The sequence below is a fragment of the Otolemur garnettii genome, unplaced genomic scaffold (assembly GCF_000181295.1).
Source record: "Otolemur garnettii isolate 467f Iridium unplaced genomic scaffold, OtoGar3 scaffold00075, whole genome shotgun sequence".
NCBI classification, from domain to species: Eukaryota; Metazoa; Chordata; class Mammalia; order Primates; family Galagidae; genus Otolemur; species Otolemur garnettii.
This window is the reverse complement of record NW_003852470.1, coordinates 6845830-6869887: the sequence shown is the minus strand read 5'-3', so window position 1 is coordinate 6869887 and position 24058 is coordinate 6845830. Positions and strand designations below refer to the sequence as shown.

Here is a 24058-nt window from a genome sequence, read left to right as displayed (position 1 = left end):
AATAAAAAGCCTGGAATTGGGTCATTCTGGGCCATCAGTGTCCAGACCAATTGCCTCTGGAGTGACCCCTGCACAATGACCTGAAAAATAACACCAAGGCCGGGGCCATGCAACAAACAGCTCCTCCAGTGTTCACCACCCTGGACAGCTGGAGCAACTGTCCTTGGCTTCTCAGCAGCTGTGTTTCAGCACTTGGCTGCACAAGCGGGTTACTGCCCGGTCTAGGCTGATGCTAAAGAAAACAGCCCTCAGCAATGCACACCAATCAAGAACATTCCACAGGAAGCAGTAAGGCAGCCAACAGGCTTTTGCTGAAGGGGCTAATCAGCTGTTCAGTGGTCCTCAGATGGTTCTTCACCCGGCCTCCAAGGGCTCTCTCCTGAGGTGCCAGGCTGAGCACATCTGCCCTCACGCAGCACAGGTGGCCACAGAAGAAAGGTGACAACAGTCTTCACTAGCAGCAAATGGTGAATACTTTTTACCCCAAATTACAGTCTTCTGAACTGTATGTTTTAGCTTGAAAATGTCTCACAGTTCTGGCTTATACAGTATTCTAGAGAAAACTTGGCATGGTGACTTCTCAATTAGAGAGTGGGTTCTGGGATCGGGCAGGCTCCCTGCAGTGCAGAACAAGGCATCTGCAGGAAGCCTTGTGTGCCTCTGGAGGTGAGCGAGGTCAGGGGTCCCAGCAGCCCCTTTCCTCAGGCTCAGGCTGCCCTCAGGGGCCTCCTTAGGACCTTGTTTGTCACCAAGGACACAGCTAAACCCCAAACACCACCACAGTGATTCATCAGCTGGCCAAGACATCCAATCTGCAAATCAGTCTTAGGATCCTCTTCCTTCACTTGGATTCCTCTGACTTTCTCACCTCAAAGCACTGAATGTATTTTACACTAAGTAATTTCTAGAAGCACATAGAAAAGAGAACTAAGGGAGCAGCTGCCCCGCCCGCACCTTTTAGCTCTATTCCCTTGGACGAGTCACCCTTTCTCTCAGTTTCTTCACTAGTAAACATGGGGCCAATAATCACCCCCAAGTCACAGCTCAGTACAATGTGTCAGACAATTAGAGACCATATGCAGGAAATGCCACCCTATCTGGGCACATGACAGGCCCTCCACCTCCTCACACTACCCTGCCTTGAGTGTTCCCATTGACGTTTCTACAATTCCCGCAGGGCCTCCAGGCCAGCTCAGCTGTCCCCTATGTGTGGGAGTCTGGTTTTAAAAAATGCTCTTTTTACTTAAGGGAAAAGTTTCTGAGACACACTTGCAAAATCCCAGGAACAGCAGAACCAAGTCCTAATCTAGTGACTCCCTTTTGGGCCCAGTTCTGGCCTGGCTAGTGCCAGAGAGGGAGTGGCAGCCTGTTCCTCCCTGAGCCCTGGGGACAACCCTCCAGCCTGGGTCTGGACGGGGGCTTAGGTCATGCCGCTGTGCCTCAGGGCTCCTGGGGACTGGCAGCCCCCTGCACGCCCCTCCCGTCTCCACATCCACCTCTCCTTCCACTTTCTCTGCTCTACTGGGAGGGCTCAGCCATGGCTACTGCCTGAGGCCCTGTCCTTCCTGGAGGCCCCTCTGTGGTGGGAATGCCATGGTGTGCCCTTTTAAGGTGTCCTCTACCTTCTTTGGGACACCCGCCCCACGACACTGCATACGTACTGTAGGGAATAAACATTTGGTTTTTATCTCTGTTCCCAGCCAAGCTTCTAAAACCCTTGGCATTTCCTGACAGGGGAGAGAGGCGCATGTCCTGTTATTCATAATAAACTCCCTTAACTGTAAAATAATGAGGTAACTGCTGGCGGCCCCTAAATAGCTTGGGGGGGGGGTAGGGGAACCAACGATGTGATCAGAGGGTTGCTGCGTTCAGCCCCACCCCCCACCCCGACCTCTGGGGGAAGGGCTGGAGACTGGGTTAATCACTGGTGGGCAAGGATTTAGTCAACTGTGCCCACGTACAGGAGTCTCCACTGTGAATATGGAGAGCTTCCAGGTTTGTGAACGCATCCATGTGCCAGGAAGGCGGTGCACCCCAACCACAGGGACCGAGGCTCCTGTGCTCAGGACCCTCCGGACCTTACCCACGTACCTGCTCCTCTCTCTGTGCCTCTGTGTCCGTATATCCTTTATAATAAACCAGTAATGCAAGCAAAGTGTTTCTGAGTTCTGCGAGCCATTCTAGCAAATTATAAACCTGAGAAAGGGGGTGTGGGAACCCCCACTTTATAGCCAAATTAGATAGAGTGTGGGTGCCCTGGGCACACAGACCTTGCATCTGAAGTGGGGGGGTAGTTTTGTAAGACTGAGCCCTTAAACCGTGGGGTCAGTGCTAACTCTGGGTAACGTCACACTGGATTGAGTAGCAGGATCCCCAACTGGTGTCTGGAGCCCTGGTGTCAGGAGTGCTCTGTAGGTAAGATGGGTCCTTGTAGTTCCCCATCACACACAAGCAGTTCATACCTCTTCTTGTTACTTAATCTGCCCTGCCTTACAATGGCCACTGATGTCTAAGTCTGTCACCCCGGCCCTAGCTAGGCTGGGAGCTCCCAGCAGGCAGGAATGGAGTCAGGTCCCTCTCCAGCCCCCAGGCCCTGCAAGGGACTGGCACACAGGTGCTCTTAGGTAAACATCTGCTTACCCATGCTGAACTGACCTGCTCTCCTGTGACAGAGGATGGAATACAGGGGAGGGACAAGGGGGGCATCGAAGAATCTACCAAGCCCCCAAAGGCTTGTCAGAGCCACTGGGTGCAGATGTGCTGGGCTCAGGAGAGCACGGGCGGCTTCCGACTGGCTAATCACTCTGTGCCTACCGCTTACTCCTTACAGTGAGCAGAGTTAGGCTCCAGAGTCAGGCATGTGCCGCCCCGAGGAGCCCCATGAATGAGTCTGAGTGGACCGAGGGGCTTCACCAGCAGTTCCTGGAGGGCAAGTGCTCCGTCAGGTTTGCTGACCATGAGGGCCAGGAGAAAGGGGGTGGCCCCACAGTGGCGCTGCCCATAGCTCATGACCTCAGATAAGACCTGTCACTTGGTCCCTGGAGCCTCTCTCACAGCACTGTCAGAAAGAACTTTGGAATGTTCTCTGCTGTCTACCATCACATCATTAGCCAGGAATGACAACTGGGCCTTGATTGTGCCTAGTGTGACTAGGAACTGAATCTTCAATTTTATTTAATTTTAATTAACTTAATTTTAAATGGCTATCGTAAATAGCTATGTAGGGCTAGCAGCTACCGTCCTCGACAGCACAGCCTGCAGGGGAGAGGACTCTGACTTCACAGCGTGAAGCTGAACCCAGGAGGAAGGCCCAGTGCCTGAGGACCTGGGTCATGGGAAGCACTCAGGAAATGCTGGTTAACAACAGTAACACAGAGTGACCAAAGAAGATAAAAGATAAAATTATTTTGAAAAGAAAACAGGATGGATGAGGAGAGAGAATTTGGAAGCTTAGGAAGGAGGCACCAAGGCCAGCAGTGCCTGTGACTTCCGGGTGAGCTCTGGGGATTCTCAGGCCGCCATATGCAGGGAGATGGAGGACTCGGGCCCAGGCTCCCAGGGGTGCACAGAAAAATACAAACCAGAGAGCCTTCAGGCAACAGCAGTGGCTCACGGTGGGAAGACCTCATAAGACATTAGTATACCAGAAAAGCCAACACCTGAGAAGGAACATTTCTTAACACATATGTGTTGTTTTGCCTAAAAATGAGACCACCTGACACTGTTTCATAAGCCATAAAGGCTCCTTTCATGTGCTCTCTCCCTATCTACCCTGATCACTACCCAAAGGGCAAAGAATATACCCCTCCTGAGACTACCTCAGAGGAAACTCTCCGTGGTCAGCAGTCCATCCGGCTCCTGCTTCCCAGCTCAGCAGACACCCCAGCAACCCTGGGAAGGAGTCAGCACATTCCAGCCCTGGTCCAAGCTGAGCCCATTGTCTGCAGAGTCGGTGGCTGCTCTTCAGCTACCACTGCAGAGCCCAGTAGTTCAGAGCCTAAAATATCCAATCCTTAACAGAAGTTTGCCGGCCGGAAATCTGGCAAGGCCTCGATTTCCGCTTCAGTAATACAAGGCAAGATGGGTCTACTTCCTTCTCTCATGGATGCGGCTGCACCTGCAGCAGGGCTGGGCGCACAGGGAGAGGCAGGATGGGAGGTGCACCCAGACTCAGCAGGACTGCCCTACATGTGCCTGGTCAGCCTGCCTTTCCAAAAATCTCTATCCACGTGTATATTCTTCCGAAGCCTAAAATTCCCTAAAGACTTGGTCCCTACTTGACTGCAAACACCCCTAGAAACAGTGCCATTTTAAGTCCACGCACAGCCCAATGACCAGCTTGTTAGGTGAGTCGGCTCTCTACCAAGGAGGAAGTTTCCGGAGAAGGAATTCAGAGGGGGAAGCTGCCCCTAACAAGAAGGGGAAGATGACTCTCAGCAGAGGTGCCCAGCAGCCCTCCTGCCTCCCCCGTGCCGGGTCCTCTCAGGGCTCTCTCCTCTGGTTTTACCTCCAAATGTTTTATTTTGTGCTACGTTCAAGTCACCTCAGCTTCTTCGGTGTGCAGCTAGAAAGGATGTCATACAAGTACAGACATACACGTAGGTTACGTGCTGCTCCCAATCTTACCACTGCGGAGGAAATTCCTAGGGAGGAAACTTTTTTTTCCCGAGGTAGTGGTTGTGAGATCAATAAACAATAAATAAATGGACTTCATTTGAGGCGATCTTTTTCTACTTACTGGAACAAATATATTCCGCAAGCTTTTCTGCATTTCCACAGTTTTCTCCTTTTGTATCCAGGCCAATTTTGCTCACTGGAAAACAACAAAGAAAAGTATTTCTTTACACGGATACTGAAGTGCTTTTGTTCCAGTGTGGTTTTGTTACTGTGCAAATACACAGGCACATACTTTACAAATCAGTAAGAGAAAGGCACCTCTTGAATGGTGGTGCAGGAACATCATAGAATTCCATTCAGATGAGGAGGTGCCAGGTTCTGCCCAGCCCCTATGAGTGGCCTTGGGTGAGGCCTTAGCTATCTTTTCTGATCTCTCCTTAGCTCGTCCGCAAGACAGGAAAACGCTTGCCATGTGGGGCTGCATTAAGGGCTGTGTGAGAAAATGCAAGCAACCTCAACCTGCTTGACACCTGGGCTTGGTAAAGGCCGTTTTCTTATCAGTCAGGAGATAGTGAGCACCTGGGATCTACTATTTTTGCAGGTGCCTGCATTAGAGAGCCTTCACTTGTTAGGGAGACATGTCCGGACCACATCGAGAAAGGTGTGGGTTGACACAGCCAGAGTGTAACAGAAAGGAGGGGAGGGTGGCGCCTGTGACTCAAAGGAGTAGGGTGCCAGCCCCATATATTGGAGGTGGCAGGTTCAAACCAAGCACCGGCCAAAAACTGCAAAAAAAAAAAAAAGGAGGGGAGGAAAAGTTCCATAACAATCTCCAGCAGAGACCCACAGCACACCGGGTCACTGAGAACGCACGCCACTCATACTGAAGGGCCATACTGGGGCGCACAGCTCTCCGGGTCACTGCGGACACATGCCACTCACAGTGAAGGGCCATACTGGGGTGCACGGCAGCCTAAATGAGGGTTTAGTTCCTGAACAAGGTTTACAGCTACATGGGACATGTTTATCTTTGACTCAACACATTCCTAATGTCTGAATTAAAACCTGGTGCTTTTTTTTTTCTTTTCAGAGACAGAGTTTCACTTTGTCACCCTTGGTAGAGTGCTGTGGCGTCACAGCTCATGGCAACCTCCAGCTCTTGGCCTTAGGCCATTCTCTTGCCTCAGCCTCCCAAGTAGCTGGGACCACAGGTGCCTGCCACAACGCCTGGCTATTTTTTGTTGTTGTTGTTACAGTTTGGCTGGGGCTGGGTTCGAACCCCCCCCCCCCACCATCGGTATATGCGGCTGGCACCCTACTCACTGAGCCACAGGTGCCACCCAGCTGGTGCTGTTTTTATTAAAGCTTCCATTTGTTACGAGCCAGCCCCTTGTGTGACTACTCCACAGAAGGCCCACAGCCCTCTTTCCTCAGAGAAGTGCCGCACTCCTGTGAGTAGCTGGCAGTGTGGACTGAGTGGACCCCAGGCCTTCCTTCACCAACTCTCCCTGCAGAGCGGCCAGGCGTTCACCTTGCCAGTATTTGGAAAATACTGGTGAGCTTGAGTCTGTCTGGGGCTCACACAGCCCCTGAATAGGTACCTCACAAAAGGGGCCGGTACAGCCTCTCAATGCCATAGAGTATTTTTTACTTTCGAGAGGGTATGACACTAAGGGCCACAGTGGACCCAGTTTTCTGGACTTGTGTAAACCTGTGGAGTGAAATCCCCTGTGGGCTGATGTCTGTGCTGAAAAGGTGCCATTTGGTGGAAGTGAAGGCAAAATAAATTCTTAGTCAAAGGCAGGTCAGTAAGAATCAAGAAATGAGACTGAAGATATTAGCGAGTTTATGGATGACGTCTATAAAGTCTTTCCAGATTTTATGGGAAAAGATATCAATGAAAAAAAAAAAAAAGATGGCCTTTAAAATCGTGACACATCTTCATGCTTCTGTGGGGGGCCTGATGGCTTTGGGAAACGCTGTCGTGGATTCAAACGATGGTTGTGCCAGTTACTGAGTGTGTGACCCTAGCAAATCACATCTCTCAGACTCAGTTTCTGTTTTTGGTTTTAAATTAGGAAGATTTTCCTTATGAAAATGAGAAATCATATACATGAAGTTCACAGTGCCTGGTATATAACAGGGAGTCAAAAACTACAGATGACAATTTGTTCTGACAGTGCAAATATATAGACCTCACAGCAAAGTTGTTTTACAGAGTTTTTCTGTGTTGTTCGTTGAGTTGTTAATTACTATCTACTGTGGGATCACTGGCCTGGGATCACAAGGCCAAGCAATAGCGGCCAGTAAATGGCTCCCAGGCCCAGCCCTGCAATCAGATGGGAAAGGCAGGGGCACTCACCTTCAGGCAGACAAATGGAAGGCCTTCCCCTGAGGGGGCTGGCTGAGTTGCAGGGTATTAGCCCATAAGCCAACCAACTCTGTTTCTTCAACAGAAACTGAAATTTTATTAAAATAGATATCTCTGGTCCAACCCAATAATGTTCTCAAGAAATTTTATGTAGTAAGTCCTCACTTAACATCATCAATAGGTTCTTGGAAACTGCCATGTTAAGTGAGCGAGTGTATAACAAGTCCTCATCGCCTCATTCAGTGTATTTCCTTATAACATTGAGAAGAAAACAATGTTTCATTATATGTCATTTGACTTAAAGGGGCAATTCCCAAGAACCTATCAATGAAACAGGGTTCACTGGGCCATCTTCATTTCTACATTGAGAACAGTATCTACCTTTTCCTGACCTGGTCCACAGGCTCTGAGAAGCCAGGACAGCTCTTTGCCAGTGGTCTCCTGGGTGATGTCCAGTGGCACCCAGTATTTCCTGGGAGCCAGGTCCCTGATCATTCCCCAACTTGCATGTGGCTGGACTGACTTGATTCAAGTGAAAAAGATGGCAGAAGGATGGGAAGTCATTTCTGAGATTCGATTATAGAAGACTGTGGCTTCTATCAGGGTTGAGGGGGAACCAGCGGCCACGACTGAGGTAGCCCTGTGACAGGCCGTGTGGAGTGAACTGGGAAGCAGAGCTTCTGAGACCTGCCGACAACCATGCGAGTGAGCTTGCAGCAGACCCAAGTCAAGCCTCAGCATGTCTGCAACCCTGGCCTCCTGCTTGACTGTAGCCTGGTCACAGTCTACTGAGCCGGAAGAACCTGACTCAGCCACGTCCGATTTTTGGCCTACAGAAATAGTAAGTTCCTTTTTCTAGCAACTAAGTTTGGGGGTAGTTTGTTACACAGCAAAAGATGACTAAGATTCTGGGGGTGGTCTCCTCCTATTTGCTGGTACATTGCGTCTGAAAAGGTGAACTGCCAAGTGTTCCAAGTTGGGTGACTGACTTTCATGCTAAGGAAGAATGTGCTTTCCTCTCAAAGAGATTTTTAAAGCTGCATAATTCCTGATTTCATCCTCCTTTGATCATATTACCCAGCATTCAGCACCTGTCCTTTTCTTTCACAACTGGATAAACAGAGACCAGCCTGAGGCCAGCTAGAGCTCAACTGAGACCAGAGCTCTGCTGCCAGTGTGGCCTTGATGTAGCTCCACCAGAGCTCCACCAGAGCTCTGCTGCCAGCGTGGCCTTGATGTAGCTCTGTCCAGGATAGAGGCAGCCATCACTGAGCTCCAGGCCCAGCTGCCCCTCTGTGCCAAGACAGAGACAGCCATCACTGTGTCACACGGTTGTTCTTCTAGTTTTCTTCTCCTGTGACAGAATAACAGCAAACTGTATAAGATGCTGCTGATATCAAACTGAAGGGTGTGTGAGAGCTCAAAATGATTTTTTATCAGTTAATATGTGAAAGCTAGGAAAATTTACAAATACACTATGTATCTGATAGTTGAATTTTTGGTATGTCACTGAGAAACCGCCCATATTCTTTCCTTTTCTTGTTCATAAAAAAGAAATAACACAAGAAAGTATAACAAAATTTTTACTTTTGGGGGAGATACACAGGAGTGGAGGTGGTTCCCTTGGCAACCAAACCCCTGACTCCCTCTCCCGGCTGATCTGCTGAGCTGCAGTACAGTGAGGCTGTGCGGGAGAGCCGGGCATCGCTCTGTAACCGGCCTCCCAGCTGCCCACTCGTTTCTTTCCCCAACCTCATTTTGTTCTCTGCAAAATGTGCTTTTAATTTTTGAATTATTTTCACTCACGTTACATACACCCTTAATATTTTAAAATTCACTTGGACAAGTTGAGTCATTTTGAAACAGTTATAGGTTAATTTATTCACAATTGCTTAGCATTAAGTATTAATAATGTTCAATGTTAATTTTTAATGAATCATTATTCACATTTTATGATTTTAAAAGAATGTAAAAATTCAAGATTATGGAAAAAGGTAGATAATATTAAGAAAGCTATAAAACCAACTTTTTCTCTATCTGCCACCATATGGAGATTGAGGCTTTTAAAAAGTTATAATAAAATATCTAACATAAAGCTTACCATTTTAATCATTTCTCAAATATATAATTCAATTGCATTAAGAATATTCAGAATAGGATTAGTGGGCCAAAGGGTACAAACCTTTCAATAAAGCTTTTGAATACACACTGACTAAGCATTTCCAAAAGATAAAAACTGATGGTTAATACTATTTGGCAATGTTTGAATATATTTGTTTCATACCACTCTTATCATTATATATTTAATTAATTTTTGAAAATTTAATAAAAGCTGTTTTCAAATATAAGTGTTTAAAAGAATCAAAAAAAGCCAAGTCATTTTTTGGTGTTTTATTTTTACCTGGATTCCTTACCTAGAGAAGCAGTGGCCTTTCCAACCACATACACTGGCTTAGCATTCCACTTTTCTCTCAGAGACTTTTCCCACACTGTAAAACATGAAATTACACATGAGCTGCAAATACCAACTAAAATTCTATTTTCATATTGTTCTTGTTTTGCAGGCAAATTTTTAAAAATCTCTTTGGGGTAAATGTTTCACTATGTATGCTTGAAATATTAACCCATTTCCATCTCTGCACTGTGGAGAATTTTTAATATATACTGGGAACATTTTTAACGTGTATTAGAAAACAAACATAACTTGAAGAATTACGGTAGAAACTCTGTAAGTCAACCACCCAAGGCACTGTCACAAACTGGTCGACATACGGTACTCAGGCTGCTGTGCTGACATGTACACGTGGGGCACGTCTGGTCAACTGAAGGAGGTGGTTAACGTAGGACAGTGGTCAACTATGGAGGGTCTATTGTAGTTTTTAAATAACATTAACATTTAAAAATCTAGAAGAAAAAGTCACTGGTCACTAAAAAATATAACTTAAATGTCTAATAAAGAAATACTATTTTTTTTTTTTTTGAGACAGTCTTATTGTGTTGCCCTTGGTAGAGTGCCGGGCATCACAGCTCATAGCAACCTCAAACTCTTGGGCTCGAGCTATTCTCTTGCCTCAGCCTCCCAAGTAGTTGGGATTACTGGTGCCCGCCACAATGCCCGGCTATTTTTTTTTTTAGAGACGAGGTGTCACTTTTGCTCAGGCTGGTTTCAAACTCGTGAGCTCAGGCAATCCACTCTCCTTGGCCTTCCGAAGTGCTAGGATTACAGGCGTGGGCCACCTTGCCTGCACCTAATATAATTATTTCTGCTTTGACTTGCAAAGCAGTCAACAAACTGTAATGTCAGTTGAGAGGGGTCATTTATCCATTAGGTCAAAGCAGAAATAATAAATTTCAGGTTTATTAACAAACACAATTTAATACAGAATGCGATTTTATGACCAAAAAAATTCCTTAAATATGAAATAAAGAAACACAAAGAGAAAATGGATTATATAAATATATCACAAAGCCACTAGGCATTCAATACTTTTTTGCGGGGGGGAGACAGTCTTAACTCTGTTGCCCTGGACCAGAATGCACTGATGTCAGTCATCACAGCAACCTCAAACTCCTGGGCTCAAGTGATCCTCCTGCCTTACCCTTTGAAATAGCTAGAACTAAGCTTGTGTCACCCCACTCAGGTAATTTTTCTATTGTTAGTAAAGACGGGGTCTCATTTTTGCTTATGATGGTCTCAAACTCCTGGCCTCTAGTGATCCTCCCGTCTCAGCCTCCCAGAGTGCTAGGATTACGGGTGTGAGCCACCACATCCAGTCATGACTTAGTACATTTTTTTTTTTTTTGAGACAGAGCCTCAAGCTGTCCCCCTGGGTAGAGTGCAGTGGCATCACAGCTTACAGCAACCTCCAACTCCTGGGCTCAAGCAAGTCTCCTGCCTCTGCCTCCCAAGTAGCTGGGACCACAGGCGCCCGCCACAACACCCAGCTACTTTTTTTGGTTGCAGCCATCATTGTTGTTTGGCGGGCCCACGCTGGATTCAAACCCGCCACCTTAGGTGTATGTGGCTGGCGCCTTAGCCACTTGAGCCACAGGCGCCAAGCCAGACTTAGTACATTTTTAAAAGACAAACAATAATTCTTCTTTCCTAAGATCTGATTATGAACATAATTTTTCTTTAAATTCAGTAGTATTACTCTGCCCTTTACACTAATGACAGAAATTCCCTTTTAAACAGTTACCAAAGACGGAGTTTTACTTTGTTTCTCACCACACGGATCTATCTGAAAAGGAAGAGCAACTGAGTGAAGCTGGGCAGGGTCAGAAGGCTACAGCGCAGGCCCTGCCCTCGGGCAAGTCAGATAACCCGCCTTGCCTGGCCTGTTTCTGCCTCAAGATAACTGGGATGAACTATACTATATACTCCTACTGCCTGTTCAGATGGTTGTCATGACAATCACAGTAAGAACATACATGGAAAATGCTTTTTAAATTAAAAGCACCACTGGCCCAGCGTGATGGCTCACGCCTGTAATCCCAGCACTCTGGGAGGCCAAGGCAGGTGGATCACCTGAGCTCACAGGTTCAAGACCAGCCTGAGCAAGCGTGAGACCCCTGTCTCTAAAAAATAGCCAGGCGTTGTGGTGGACACCTGTAGTCTCAGCTACTTGGGAGGCTGAGACAAGAGAATCACTTAAGCCCAAGAGTTTGAGGTTGCTGTGAGCCATGACACCACAGCACTTTACAGAGGTTGACAAAGTGAGACTCTGCCTCAAAAAAAAAACCCATAAAAATTTACAGTGACCATTCTCAAGTCTTCTCTTTTTCACTATTTTCATCCTCAAAGCACATACAAAGGGAAAAATACAATGGTGAGACAGAGCACTCCAAAGCACCACTGCGAATGGTCCGTGCACCTGCTTCCTCACTTTGGAAACAACAGCACTTCTGGCTCTGAGTTTCTTAGGATCCTCATTCCTAAGACAAACACCAGACTTTTCCTTTAAAGAGGCAGTGCATGTGTATGTGACATCACCGAGAAGGTGGCATACTTAGGCTATGAGGAGAGAGACTAAAAATGTGAAAGAGAATAAAAACCACTTGCCACCACCACTTACTGGATGGCTGTTGTGCTCCAGGTCACATCCCAGATGCTTCTCTTTGGGACTCAGACTCAGAAGTTGAGTCCCAAGCACTTGGGAAGTTCCCTACCCCCGTTCTTCAGGCCCTCATCTGCCAAGTGGAAACACTAGTCAGACCTACCTCCCAGGATGAAGCATTTAGGAGAGCGTCTGGCACGGAGTGGACGCTCAGTAAGTTTTACTTAGCTAACAGTAGAAGTAACAATCCCATCACACTATTATTATTATGCCCCCTTTAAAGAGAAGGAAACTGAGGCTCAGAGGTCAAGGAACTCGCCTAGGTCAGAGTGGCTGTGTGAGCCCAGGCCCAGCTCTCCCCAGGGACCTCTCACAAACCCCCTCCCTGCTGCCTCCACACGTGAGCATAACCGTGGGGGTGGCTGGCCTCGGTTTGGAGCCCAGCTCTGCACTGGGTAGTTCTGTGGCCTCAGATAAGCACCCGCTCTTCCCAGCCTCAGCTTTCTCAGTGGCTGTGAGACCACAGCACTGTGTGCCTGGGGACTGTTATCGAGGGTTGAATGAATTAATGAATGTGAAGTATTTATCACAGAGTCCAACATACACAGGCACTCCATCAATGCTAGCAGGAAGCTGTTCAACCGCATTTATTCAGAAGGTGGTGGTTCAGCCTGAAACCCAGGGTTCTGCTAACGGGCAGTGCCATTTTCATACTGTTTTGATGGAGAAGGAAGGAGGCAGGGAGAGGGTCAAAGAGATGACTACATCCCTAAGTGCCAGCCATGGTGCTGACGGTTTTCACATGTTGGATTTCTCATCATCCCTTTCAGGAAACTGACATCATATTGTCCAAGGAAGAAGTGCCTGACTATTCTGAGGGGAGATAGGAAAGCCCAGCTGGTGAACATTTAAGATGAGAGACTCTGTCTCTGCAACATCTGTCTGGGGGTTTAGGAGGCAGCCCCGCTCCTGTGACCTCATGTCCCTAGGCAACCACTCCTGTCGGAAGTGTGGCTGTTTCTAGAATCCAGTCTCCCAGCAAGAGAAATGAGAGTAAATACAAGTCCCGTGGGACTCACAGCAGACCCACCCTCACCTTCAGCTTCATTGTCTTTCTCCAAACACAACTCCACTGCTTCCACTGCTCTGGGACTGGTAAAAATGAGTCCCCCGTAATTTTCAGGATGAGACAGCTGCACACCAAAAAGCAATAAAGGCATTTTATATGATGGCCAAGTTCAACATCTCCCAAGGAACTAGGACCCCAAATTCCAAATGCTTCACAAAAGTACCAGATAAAGTAATTCTTTCTACCCACTCATCCAACACTTATCGAGTACTTACTATGTACCTGGAGCTATTTATTCTAGGCCACTTAGGATACACGGTGAATTCATTACTCATAGCATTCGGCTCAGGGAGGTACAGTTGAGCGGAGAGACAGACAAGTGCAGCACAGCGTGGTAAGGTCACTGCAGGGGGCAGCTGGACTCAGCCTGGGACTGGGTGGAGTGCAGGCAGGAGGGAAGATCTGAGCTGCATCTACACAGACCTGGACTGTTCCGGAGACGGTATCCATCTCAAAGCCACCATGTTCAAAGACAACAGTGGTGGTAGCACCAGGTGCCGGGCTGCTGTATACATCTGACTTCACTGAAGCTGTGGGCACTGAATCTTTAATCTGCAACATCTGGGAAACTTTACTAAGCTCTTGTTCTGCAACATCTGTCACTCCTACACTGGGAGCAGAACTGAAGTTCTGGGCAGAAGCTCTGGGCTAGAGTCCCAACCCTGCCTCTCACTTGCTGGAGGCCTGGGCAGAGTTGCCTACCCCGGGTTCTGATCTCTAACTTAGGAAAAAAACACCCATCTGCTCTGCTCTGCAGAGGTTGGGGGTGGGGCAGATTAAACAAGAGGATCAATGAAAGGGTTCTAGGGCTGCTGAGAGCAATTGAGGTTTGGGGCTCTTGCCATGAGCTGCTCTCCCAGGCCCTGATCTCTGGGTCTGGGCGGCTTTCTGGAAGCTCAGTTAGGGAACCCAGCAGCAGCGTCTCCTGGAACCAGCTGAGGTTGTGCTGCGTTTGTTTTAAAGTTTGGTTAAAACAAATACAAATGAGGGAGGAGTAAAACAGCCCTTCTGACTTGGCTGAGGATTCCACAGAATGCAGACAGTAACCTGCTCAGACAAACAGTCCTTACCTTCTCAGAGAAACTGGGAAGAGACAAAAACTCAAATGATAAAACAGGAATCGAAGTGGCTTCAAGTCCATATAAACCTAATTCCTGCAAATGAAAGAATACAGTTCTACATTGGCCAGGGCGGTGTTGAAAATAACAAAAGGACTGTGATATCACATTAACAATTTATTCTGTGTCAGTCCTCTGAGTTTTCATAGGCCCCTCCCCTGCCAGCTCTAGTAAAGACACAATGTGTTTTATGGGACAAAGAGCCTCGGGCCACTTACCCTGATGTATGGATCCTGGCCACCATCGTCTTCCTTAGCATCTTTCAGTAAAAGAACCTTCATTATTGCCTGAAGTCCTTATAAGGTGCTGTGACAGCAAGGAAACAGATCTTAACTAGATCTCAAAGATTGTGCCTAAGCAATGTTGGATGGGGAGGAGCATAAAAAGAAGGTATCAAGTGCTGAGGAGACCCACCCCTCCCACGCCATGACTTAGCACTAATGTTCTTTCTGAAGACCTTGTCACTGATAAGGCCAAGGGAGAGCCTGTTAGCAGCTGATTATCAGCTGGAAAGGCAGGTGAAAGCCATGAGTGAAAGTCAAGTATCCTACACATTTATGGCCTAGAGAAGAGCTCAGGAAAAATCAATAGCTTTTTTTTTTTCTTTTTGAGATAGAGTCTCACTATGTCTTCCTCAGTAGAGTGTGGTGGCATCACAGCTCACAGCAATCTCAAACTCTTGGACTTAAGCAATTCTCTTGCCTCAGCCTCCCAAGTAGCTGGGACTACAGGTGCCCACCACAATGCCCAGCTATTTTTTTGTTGTAGTTGTCATTGTTGTTTGGCAGGCCTGGGCGGGGTTCGAACCCAAAAGCCCCAGTGTAGGTGGCCAATGCCCTGGCTGCTGAGCTACAGGTGCCGAGCCACGAATAGCTGTCTTTTAAAAAGACAATTATTTCCATTTCAAGAAAAATATACTGAGCAGTTCATAAGACTTTAGGAAATAATTACACTGACTATGCCGTTTCTCAAATGATGTTTTCTAAATGTTGTCAAGTGTCACCAGATAACCTAGCAACCTAAAAAACAATTTGCTGACATGTATCAAAAGCCCTCTATACTTCATACTTTCTTCCTATAATTTCACTTTTAAGAATAAATACTAAGGCAACACTCACAAATCTGTAAAGTTTTAACATGAAGATGTTCACCCCGGCATTTTTCACAATTACAAATAACTGGAGACAATGTAAACACTCAACAAATGGTTACAATGAATGGTAAAACTGAATGGTTAAACAGATCGTGGTATGGTTATACAAAATCATTAAAAATTTATAAATAATTATATATGAATTAATCACAAAATGTTAAGTCAAAAAAAGGTGGTTTCAGAATTAAATAAATAGGCTTGGCGCCTGTGCTCAGTGCTTAGGGTGCTGTCCACATGCACCTGGGCTGGGGGTTTGAACCGGGCCCAAGCCTGCTAAAAACAATGACAACAACAACAACAAAAAATGGTGTTGTGGTGGGCACCTGTAGTTCCAGCTACTCAGGAGGCTGAGGCAAGAGAATCATTTAAGCCCAAGAATTTGAGGTTGCTGTGAGCTGTGATGCCACAGCACTCTACTGAGGGCAACATAGTAAGACTTTGTCTCCAAAAAAAAAAAATTAAATAAATAGGGCATGCATAGTGGCTCACACCCATAAGCCCAGTACTCTAGAAGGCTGAAGTGGGAGGATTGCTTGAGCTCAGGAATTTGAGACCAGCATGACCAAGAGGGAGACTCATCTCTACTAATAATAGAAAAATTAGCTGGGCATGGTGGCAGATGCTTATAGTGCCAGCTTCTTGGGAGCCTGAGGCAGGAGGATCACTTGAGCCCAGGAGTTTGAGGTGGTTGTGAGCTGAGCTGATACCATGGCCCTCTAGCCTGGGCAACAGTGTGAGAATGTTTCCAAAAAAAGAAAGGATCACATAAATCGTACAATTTTATAGGTTATGTATATACAAAAGGATATGCAGCAAAATACTAATAATTATTTGAGTGGTAGTTAGGATTATTTTCTTACCACTTTCAGTATTACACTAATTTTTTTTAACAATGAACATTAATAAACCTCTTGTATTAAGGGATGAAAAGCACATTATAATCATCCCAGAGGCCTCAAAATAAATGCTGCTGAAGAACTGCAGAAAATCTGCTGGAGACACAAATTACCATGCCATAAACAGCACTGAACCCACCAGTGAGTTACTTAATAAATACTAGGCTGTGTTGGAGCAGAAATGTGTTAATTACATTACTTCTGAGATACTACTGAACATATTTCTGGAATATTATAATATCCATAGAACATTTTAGAGAAAATAATAATTCTAAAATTAACTTCTAATTATTGCTGCTGTCCAGATGTTGGCTTGAGAGATTGGGAATTTGGGGAAATGGGCAGTATGGTTCCTATCATTTATTTGAAACGTGTCTCATACAGAAATTAGAAGCCTACCCTTGCACAACGGTCACTTTTATGTCAGCTTGACTAGGTTACAGTCCCCAGTTTTTACAAACACTAATCTAGGTGTTGCTGGGAATGTACGTTGGAGATAGCACACAGTCTGCCGTCAACTGGCTGTAAGGCAGATTATCCTTAACTCTGGTGGGCCTGATTCAGTCACTTCAGAGCTGACGCTTCCCTGAGGAAGAGGATAATCAACCTGTGGAGCTGAGCACCAGCCTGCTCTTCTGTGGCCTGCCCTCCCGCCCACTCTACAGCTTCAAACTTGCCTTGCAAGCACCGACAGCTACTCAAGCCACTTCCTCGCAGTAAATTCCATTATATCTCTTACTGATTCTTTTTCTCTGGTAGAACTCTGATACACTTTCCAGAGTGTATGGGAGCTCCAGGAATCTTGTACGTCACTAAGTGGCAGGTAAAATGGATTTTCTGCTACAGCTACTCCTTTTGTGGCACACAAAGCAAGCAACTAGTGGGGATTAAAAAGCTGGAGTGTGATACTTTGAAAGCAGGTAATCCTGCAGCCACAGAGCCATTTGGCCCCTGCCATGGATCTAGGCTCAGATACAGAGCCCCACATTTTCAAAGGATATCTTAATAATGCTTTCAAATACCAGGAGTCACCCAATCACAAAACGGTTCCATACGGTTCTCAGGCAGTGACCCTGAATCCCAAGACTGGATTCCTCCCAGGGAAATTAGGTCTGCATTATTTATCAGGGGTGTGTGATAACTTCAGGTACTAGCAAGTATGATGGGATGATCAGGTAGAGTGACCAGAGGGTTGATACCTTGTTACCTCTGCAGGGAGACCTCTCTGGAGAGTTGACATTTGAGTTGTGATCTAAATGACAACAACAGTGAGGAGAAATGTTCAAGTGTCAGAAAGGGGCCCTACATGTCCCCAGGAGAGAAGGGGAAGTTCAATTGAGTATGACAGACAGGTGTACTTTGGGTTCATGAGACCAGGGAATACACCAAAAGGTTTAAGCCTGGAGTGACAGTGGTGGCAACTACACTTTAGAAACACCTTTCTGTGGCAAGGATGGGCAGAGACCTTGCAGGCCACAGAGTATGTGACTGGATCCAATCCATTCTGGCTTGGATCAGAGTCATGGCAAGGTTAAGTTGTGAGTGGATCAGGGATTCATACTGAGGACAGAGTCATCAGGACCTACTGATGTAATTCTGGGGGAAACTAGCTATCCACAGCTTTGTTTGAAATGGTTGGGACCAGGCTGAAAATAGGTAAAATGTCTTTCTTCTTTCAGTCCCATCTGAACTTATTTTGGTTTGTCCAGTTTAATCTTATCAGTAAATTAACAAACATTCTAGACCAGTAACTGTGCACTAGGCACTAGGTACACAGCATGATCCCTGCATCATCATATTTTACAGATTAGTAAAAACATCATACAGTAGTAAGTCTCATGAAAGACCCAAGGTGCTGTGGAGACATAACGGGAGTCTTATTTGGACTGGAAGGTGTGGCACAGATTGCCAGCTGCTCCTCAACACCCACTCTCCCCTTCTCCCTCATAGAAATGGACCTCCCATTATTGTCTGGGCAATGGTTCCCTGGGATAAAACCGGGCAGCTAGATACTGAATGGTAACTAGGTTCTGGCCAATAGGATGCAAAATGAAGTCAAGAGTACTTGGGGGCACCTCCTCTCTCTTTTGCTTTTCAAGGTGGATGGGACGGCCAGAACCTCTGAACTTGCAGAGGGCAACCTAGGTATGATGGAACTAGACAGCCTCCATGCCAGCCAGGATTTTACATTGGGAAAAGTAAAGTCCTATCTTGTTTTAGCCATCATTTTTTTTTTTTTTGAGACAGAGCCTTAAGCTGTCCCCCTGGGTAGAGTGCCATGGCATCACAGCTCATAGCAACCTCCAACTCCTGGGTTCAAGCGAGTCTCCTGCCTCAGCCTCCCGAGTAGCTGGGACCACAGGCGCCCGCCACAATGCCTGGCTATTTTTTGGTTGGCAGCTGTCGTTGTTTGGTGGGCCCGGGCTGGATTCGAACCCGCCACCTTGGGTGTACGTGGCTGGCACCTTAGCCACTTGAGCCACAGGCGCTGAGCCACCATCATTCTTTTGAATCTCTTTTATTCATTATATTTTTTTGAGATCGTGTTTCACTCTGTGGCCCTGGGTAGAGTGTCATGGCATCATCATAGCTCACAACAACCTCAAATTCTTAGACTCAAGCAATCCTTTTGCCTTAATTTTTTTATTTTTAGTAGAGATAGGATTTCACTCTTGTTTAGGCTGGTCTCAAATTTCCTGAGCTCAAGGAATCCACCTACCTGGCCTCCTAGAATGCTAGGATTATATGTAGGAGCCACTGTGCCCAGCCTTGGCTCTCTATTAGCTGAACTGTACAGGGTAGAATGCTGAGCTATGAACCAGGAAGACAGGTGGGGGCTGGAGTATGCTGGGTCTTTTTGGACCACATCAGGGAGTTCGGATCTTACCTTAGTAACCACAGGAAGCTTCTTGTTTAGAGATGTATTTCTCCTCTCCTCTTCTCATTTCTGCTTGCCCTTTTATTTTCCTTTCTCTCTATGGGGACAATGTAAGGAAGTCTGGTGTCACAGAACAAGCCCAGGACTAAGAGGCAAGGTACCTGGGCTCTGGTCCCAGCTTTATTACTTACCCATTGTTTTTTCCTATCTTAAATGGGCATAACCTGTGCCCTACCAAGCCACAGGCTTGCTGAGTGACTCAAAGAAGGTAATAATGACAGCAAAGACATTTACTGACACTTACAACCTGCCAGGCACTGCTCTCAGAGTCCTGCACATGTCAAGTGGACGGGTCTGTGAGGAAGCCAAGGCATGTAGTGGAAGACACTCATTCAAAGCCTCAGGACTGCACAGCGACAGAGCTGGACTCACACCCAGGATTCTGGGCCCACACTCAGTGCTCTTGGCAGGGCACAGCACCTCTCGCCTCTAATCCCAGCACGTGGAAAGACCAAGGCTTCAGATGACTTGAGCCCACGAGTTCAAGACTAGCCTTAAAACACAGCAAGACTTTGTCTCTACAAAAAAGCAAAACAAAACGAAAACAAACGAAGCCCGTGCCCTTAGCCCCTAAGCTACGTGCTGCCCCTCACATACTTTGCACATGAAAATGTCTGGAAAAAAGGTGGGAAAATATAAAGTATCACTATAGCACAAAGTGCTTAGTTTATACTATAAACACAGGAAAGCAAAATCAATCTACCTACTTGCAAACACAAAGTATTTCCTCTGGGGTCTAACCTGTGGTTCTCTTAGTAATAAAACTGATGCTAGCATGAAGCTTAGGCTTCCGGATAATAACTGTTAGGAGGTTTCCTGAGGTGTGATGCAGGACTCAACAAATAAAAATCAAATTACTACCCTATCCCTTTCCCACCATTGCTGATCATTCTCTGCCGCACTAGAGACCCATTTTACAGGTTGACTGAGAAAGCAACCAGTGGAAACCGTGACAGTCAGGATAACATTACCAGCTAGGACTTGTGGAAGAGACTTGGTAGAGTAGAAAGTGCCTGCACAAGAGGGCCCGGACTCCGTTCTGCTCCACGCTGCTCTTCCCTTAGTCTCAATCCTGTGCTCTGAAATGGGCTGGGGTTTTTCGGAAGGACTTTCTTTCCCATAGCAGATGCTAAGTAAATATTAACACTGAACACATCTGTTCAGTGTTATCTGAACAATAACACTGGAAGATTCACCCAGAATCTTTGAAATGGGGGAAATGAATACTTTGTAGCAAGGCCACTTCATTGGTAAGAACAAATGAGGCCTCACACCCCGCTTTCTGTGTCCTGCTGCTCAGTACCTGCAGTAATACCCTCCCCTTTTATTGAGCGCTTTACTGGGTATATTAGTGTTCTCCAGAGAAACAAAACCACTGGGATGTAACTCTATCCAGAAAGGGATTAACATGAAGTATCGGCCCATGTCATTATGGAGGCCACCCCAGAGCCTCCACATGAAGGCCTGAGAACCAGAAGCACCCAGGGTAGAAGATATCCCAGTTAAAGCAGATAGGCAGAGACAGGGTAAATTTCTCCTTTTGTTCTAGGCAGGCCCTCAACAGATTGGATAATGCCTATCCACTTAGGGAAACACACTTTACTCCACATACAGATTCAAATGCTAATTTCTTCTGATAACTCCTTTACAGACATTCCAAGAAACAATGTCTAATCCGGTATCTGTGCTTTTCACATTTGCTACTCTAATTCACACTTAACATTGGGAACTAGTCTGAGGGCACAAAGTAACGCTTTTTTTATACCCCCTTCTCTAAGTAAAGCCATACATATTCATTGTGGAAAATTTTTAAACTATAAGAAGAGGTGTCCAACCTTTTGGCTTCTCTGTGCCATACTAAAACAAGAGTTATCCTGGGCCACACATTAAATACACAAACAATAATAAAAGCTGATGAGTCAAAAAGAAGTCTGTGCAGTATTTTTGTAATATCCACCACTGCAGATAAGCAAAAAAGTCCTCACATAATCCATATGTGAACTGCAGGCTGAGGTTGAACATCGCTGACAGTATATTCCTCAAAAAATTAAGTAGAATTAGCATATAACCTATTAATTCCACTTCTAGGTACATACCTTTGAAGAAATGAAAGCAGAGACTCATGTCCATAGCATCATTATTTGATAGCTAAAATGTGGAAGCAACTAGTGTCCAGTGACAGGTAAACAAAGCATGGTATATACACACAACCGAATATTACTCAGCCTTAACAAAGGAGAAATCCTGACACACACTACAACACAGACTTTGAACATACTCTGCTAAATGAAATCAGTCACAAAAGAAAACTACTATGTGATTCTGCTTTTATATGGTTTATAGAATAGCCAGATAAAGAGAGATACAAAGTAGAAAGGTGATTTTCAGGGCCTGGGCAAAGGGAGAAATGAGGGAGATTCAGTTTTATAAGATGAAAAGAGTTCTTCTAAAGATGGCTGCTGCTGCTGGTTGCACAACAATGTGAATGTACTTAATGCCACTGAACCATACACTTATAAATAGTTAAGATGGTAAAATTCATATTATGTGTATCTTGCACCTTAAAAAAAAAAATATATATATATATATATATATAGAAACAAGGAGATAATTGCCCATGAAGTCTTAGGGCAACTCAACTGGTATATTCATATGGTGTTTTGAGTTTTTCTTAGCTTTTTATTTATTTTTTTGCCGTCTTTGGCTGGAGCCGGGTTTGAACCCACTACCGGTATATGGGGCTGAGGCCCTACTCCTTTGAGCCACAGGCGCCACTCTAGCTTTTTTTTTTCTTTTTGAGACTATGTCACCCTGGTAGAGTGCTGTGGCGTCACAGCTCACAGCAACGTCACTCTTGTGCTTAAGGGATTCTCTTGCCTCAGCTTCCCAAGTAGCTTCCCAAACTACAGGCGCCCACCACAATGCCCCATTTTTTGGTCGTAGTTGTCATTGTTGTTTTGCAGGCCCGGGCTGGATTCAAACCCACCAGCTCCAATGTGGCTGGCACCCTAGCTGCTGAGTTACAGGTGTCGAGTCATTTTATTTTTTCATGGTCTCTCATCATCAGAGAATTATTTTAGCTTTTGATAGGACTTTTTGACAGCTTCTCTTTTTCTATTTCAGAAACATGTTTTTGCAGTTTAGGGGCCCAATGGGGCCATTTTAAGCCCCCCATCAAATGTGGAACTCTGATGTGTAAGTATATTGTTATTCGACATATGGCCTAGTAGACAAGGGACTCTCAGGAAAGATGGAACTCCCAGAACACCTTTATGGGGCCCTGGACTAATACGGACCTTTACAGTCTCCAGACTCTATTCCTACGGATGAAGGATTACTTATTTGTAAGATGTTAACAGGCTTCTGTATAAACCCCTTCAGCAATGAGCACATCACTACTAGGGGCTGCTCATTCCAGTTTCAGATTCAAACATGTCTGATCCCCTCCCTTCATTGCACAGAGGGAAAAAAAAAAAACGGAGAATCATAGATCTCATTCTCAGAAATTCATGTCTTTTCTAACTAATGATTTTCCTTCTAAATAAAAATCTTTCCAATGGGATGCAAATTGGTAGCCTATGGTGGAATAAATCTGACCAGCAGATGTATTTTACTTGGCACAGATTTTGAAAATCAAGATATTTCTTGTAAAATCCCAGAACTCCAGCTTCTCCTGAAATGGAAAAATCTGACGACACTGGGGCAGTGCTTCTACTTGGCCACAGTCTGTGGCAGCTGAGCCATATATATGCTCTCATTCGTCACAGGACTCACCTGGTTTATTTTCTCAAACAGGATCAGGTCTTTAATTTGGTTGCCCCATTGGCCCTGTAACATTTATGGTTGCAATGCCTGCTTTAAGAAGCTTTTAGGTCAGGTAAGGAAAGCTCAGGCCTGCAGTTCCAGTCACTCACGAGATTGGAGTGGGAGAGTCCCCTGAGCCCAGCAGTTCGAGACTGCGGTGAGGTAGGACCAGTCACTGCGCTCGGGCCTGAGAAACAGTGCGAGGCCCACCTTCAAAAACACCACCAAGAAAAACAAATTTTAGGTCAGAGGGTTAACTAGGGCTGGGATTAGGATCAGATTCCTTCCATCACTGACTAGCCTGAGCCCCCAGCTGTCTGTAGAAAACACCGCAGGGTCGGTCGGGTCTGATGCTGGCGTGGAGTTATCTGCAAATGTCCGATGACCTTCCTTCCACCAAGGGCAGAGCAGTGGCCTCGGGATCCGGTCCCACTTTGTCACATATCACCACTACAGACAACACACAGGCACCTGCACGCCTGCGAGCCTCAGTGTCTTCCCTGGTACCTGGACAGGGACACCTACCTCGCCGGGCTGGTGAGGACCGAAAAGACTGGGATGGGACGGTGCCCAGCACAGCGCCTGGCACACGGCCGGCGCCCAGTCGGGGGGTGATATCTCGCAGGCCCAGCGCAGAGGCTGCTGAGGCTGCAGGAGCAATGACGACTAGGTGGACGCCCCCTCCCCGCGCCCAGCCGCCGGGTACCCGGAACCTCGGCCTTTGGGGGTCCGGCCAGTTGCTCACAGCTGGGCGCTCACGCATGCGCACTGTCGTTGAAACGTTGCGCGACTAAGCCATATGGGTCGAACCACTGTGTGAGGGGAGGAGAAGCTTTAGAAACTCTGAAGCAAACGGAAGGAGGAAGAAAAGACCAAGATACAACCCTAATCTGAATATAAATACGTGACATCTTAGCTGCGGATTCCAGCAGAGCCTCTGAGATTGTCGTCGACTCGGCGCCCAGCTTTCCGTAG

At 46.3% G+C, this 24058-nt stretch overlaps 1 protein-coding gene across 4 annotated transcripts in view; it reads right to left on the bottom strand.

Annotated features, from left to right (window-relative positions):
- The window catches only part of UROS (uroporphyrinogen III synthase), a 32619-nt gene extending 8747 nt beyond the window's left edge, over window positions 1–23872 (bottom strand). Inside the window, exons 1-7 of one of the 4 annotated variants that reach the window (XM_023515610.1) lie at window positions 23609–23870; window positions 19229–19316; window positions 14511–14598; window positions 14245–14328; window positions 13142–13238; window positions 9403–9477; window positions 4739–4813 (exon numbers count right to left, since the gene is read on the bottom strand). In XM_023515610.1, coding sequence (XP_023371378.1) covers window positions 4739–4813; window positions 9403–9477; window positions 13142–13238; window positions 14245–14328; window positions 14511–14573 — 394 coding nt within the window. In that variant the 5' untranslated portion in view covers window positions 14574–14598; window positions 19229–19316; window positions 23609–23870. Of the gene's footprint in view, window positions 1–4738; window positions 4814–9402; window positions 9478–13141; window positions 13239–14244; window positions 14329–14510; window positions 14599–19228; window positions 19792–23608 lie in introns of those variants that run through there. The other 3 variants (XM_023515611.1, XM_003794110.3, XM_023515609.1) reach the window with 3 other exon arrangements.
- Between the last annotated feature and the right edge of the window lie 186 nt (window positions 23873–24058).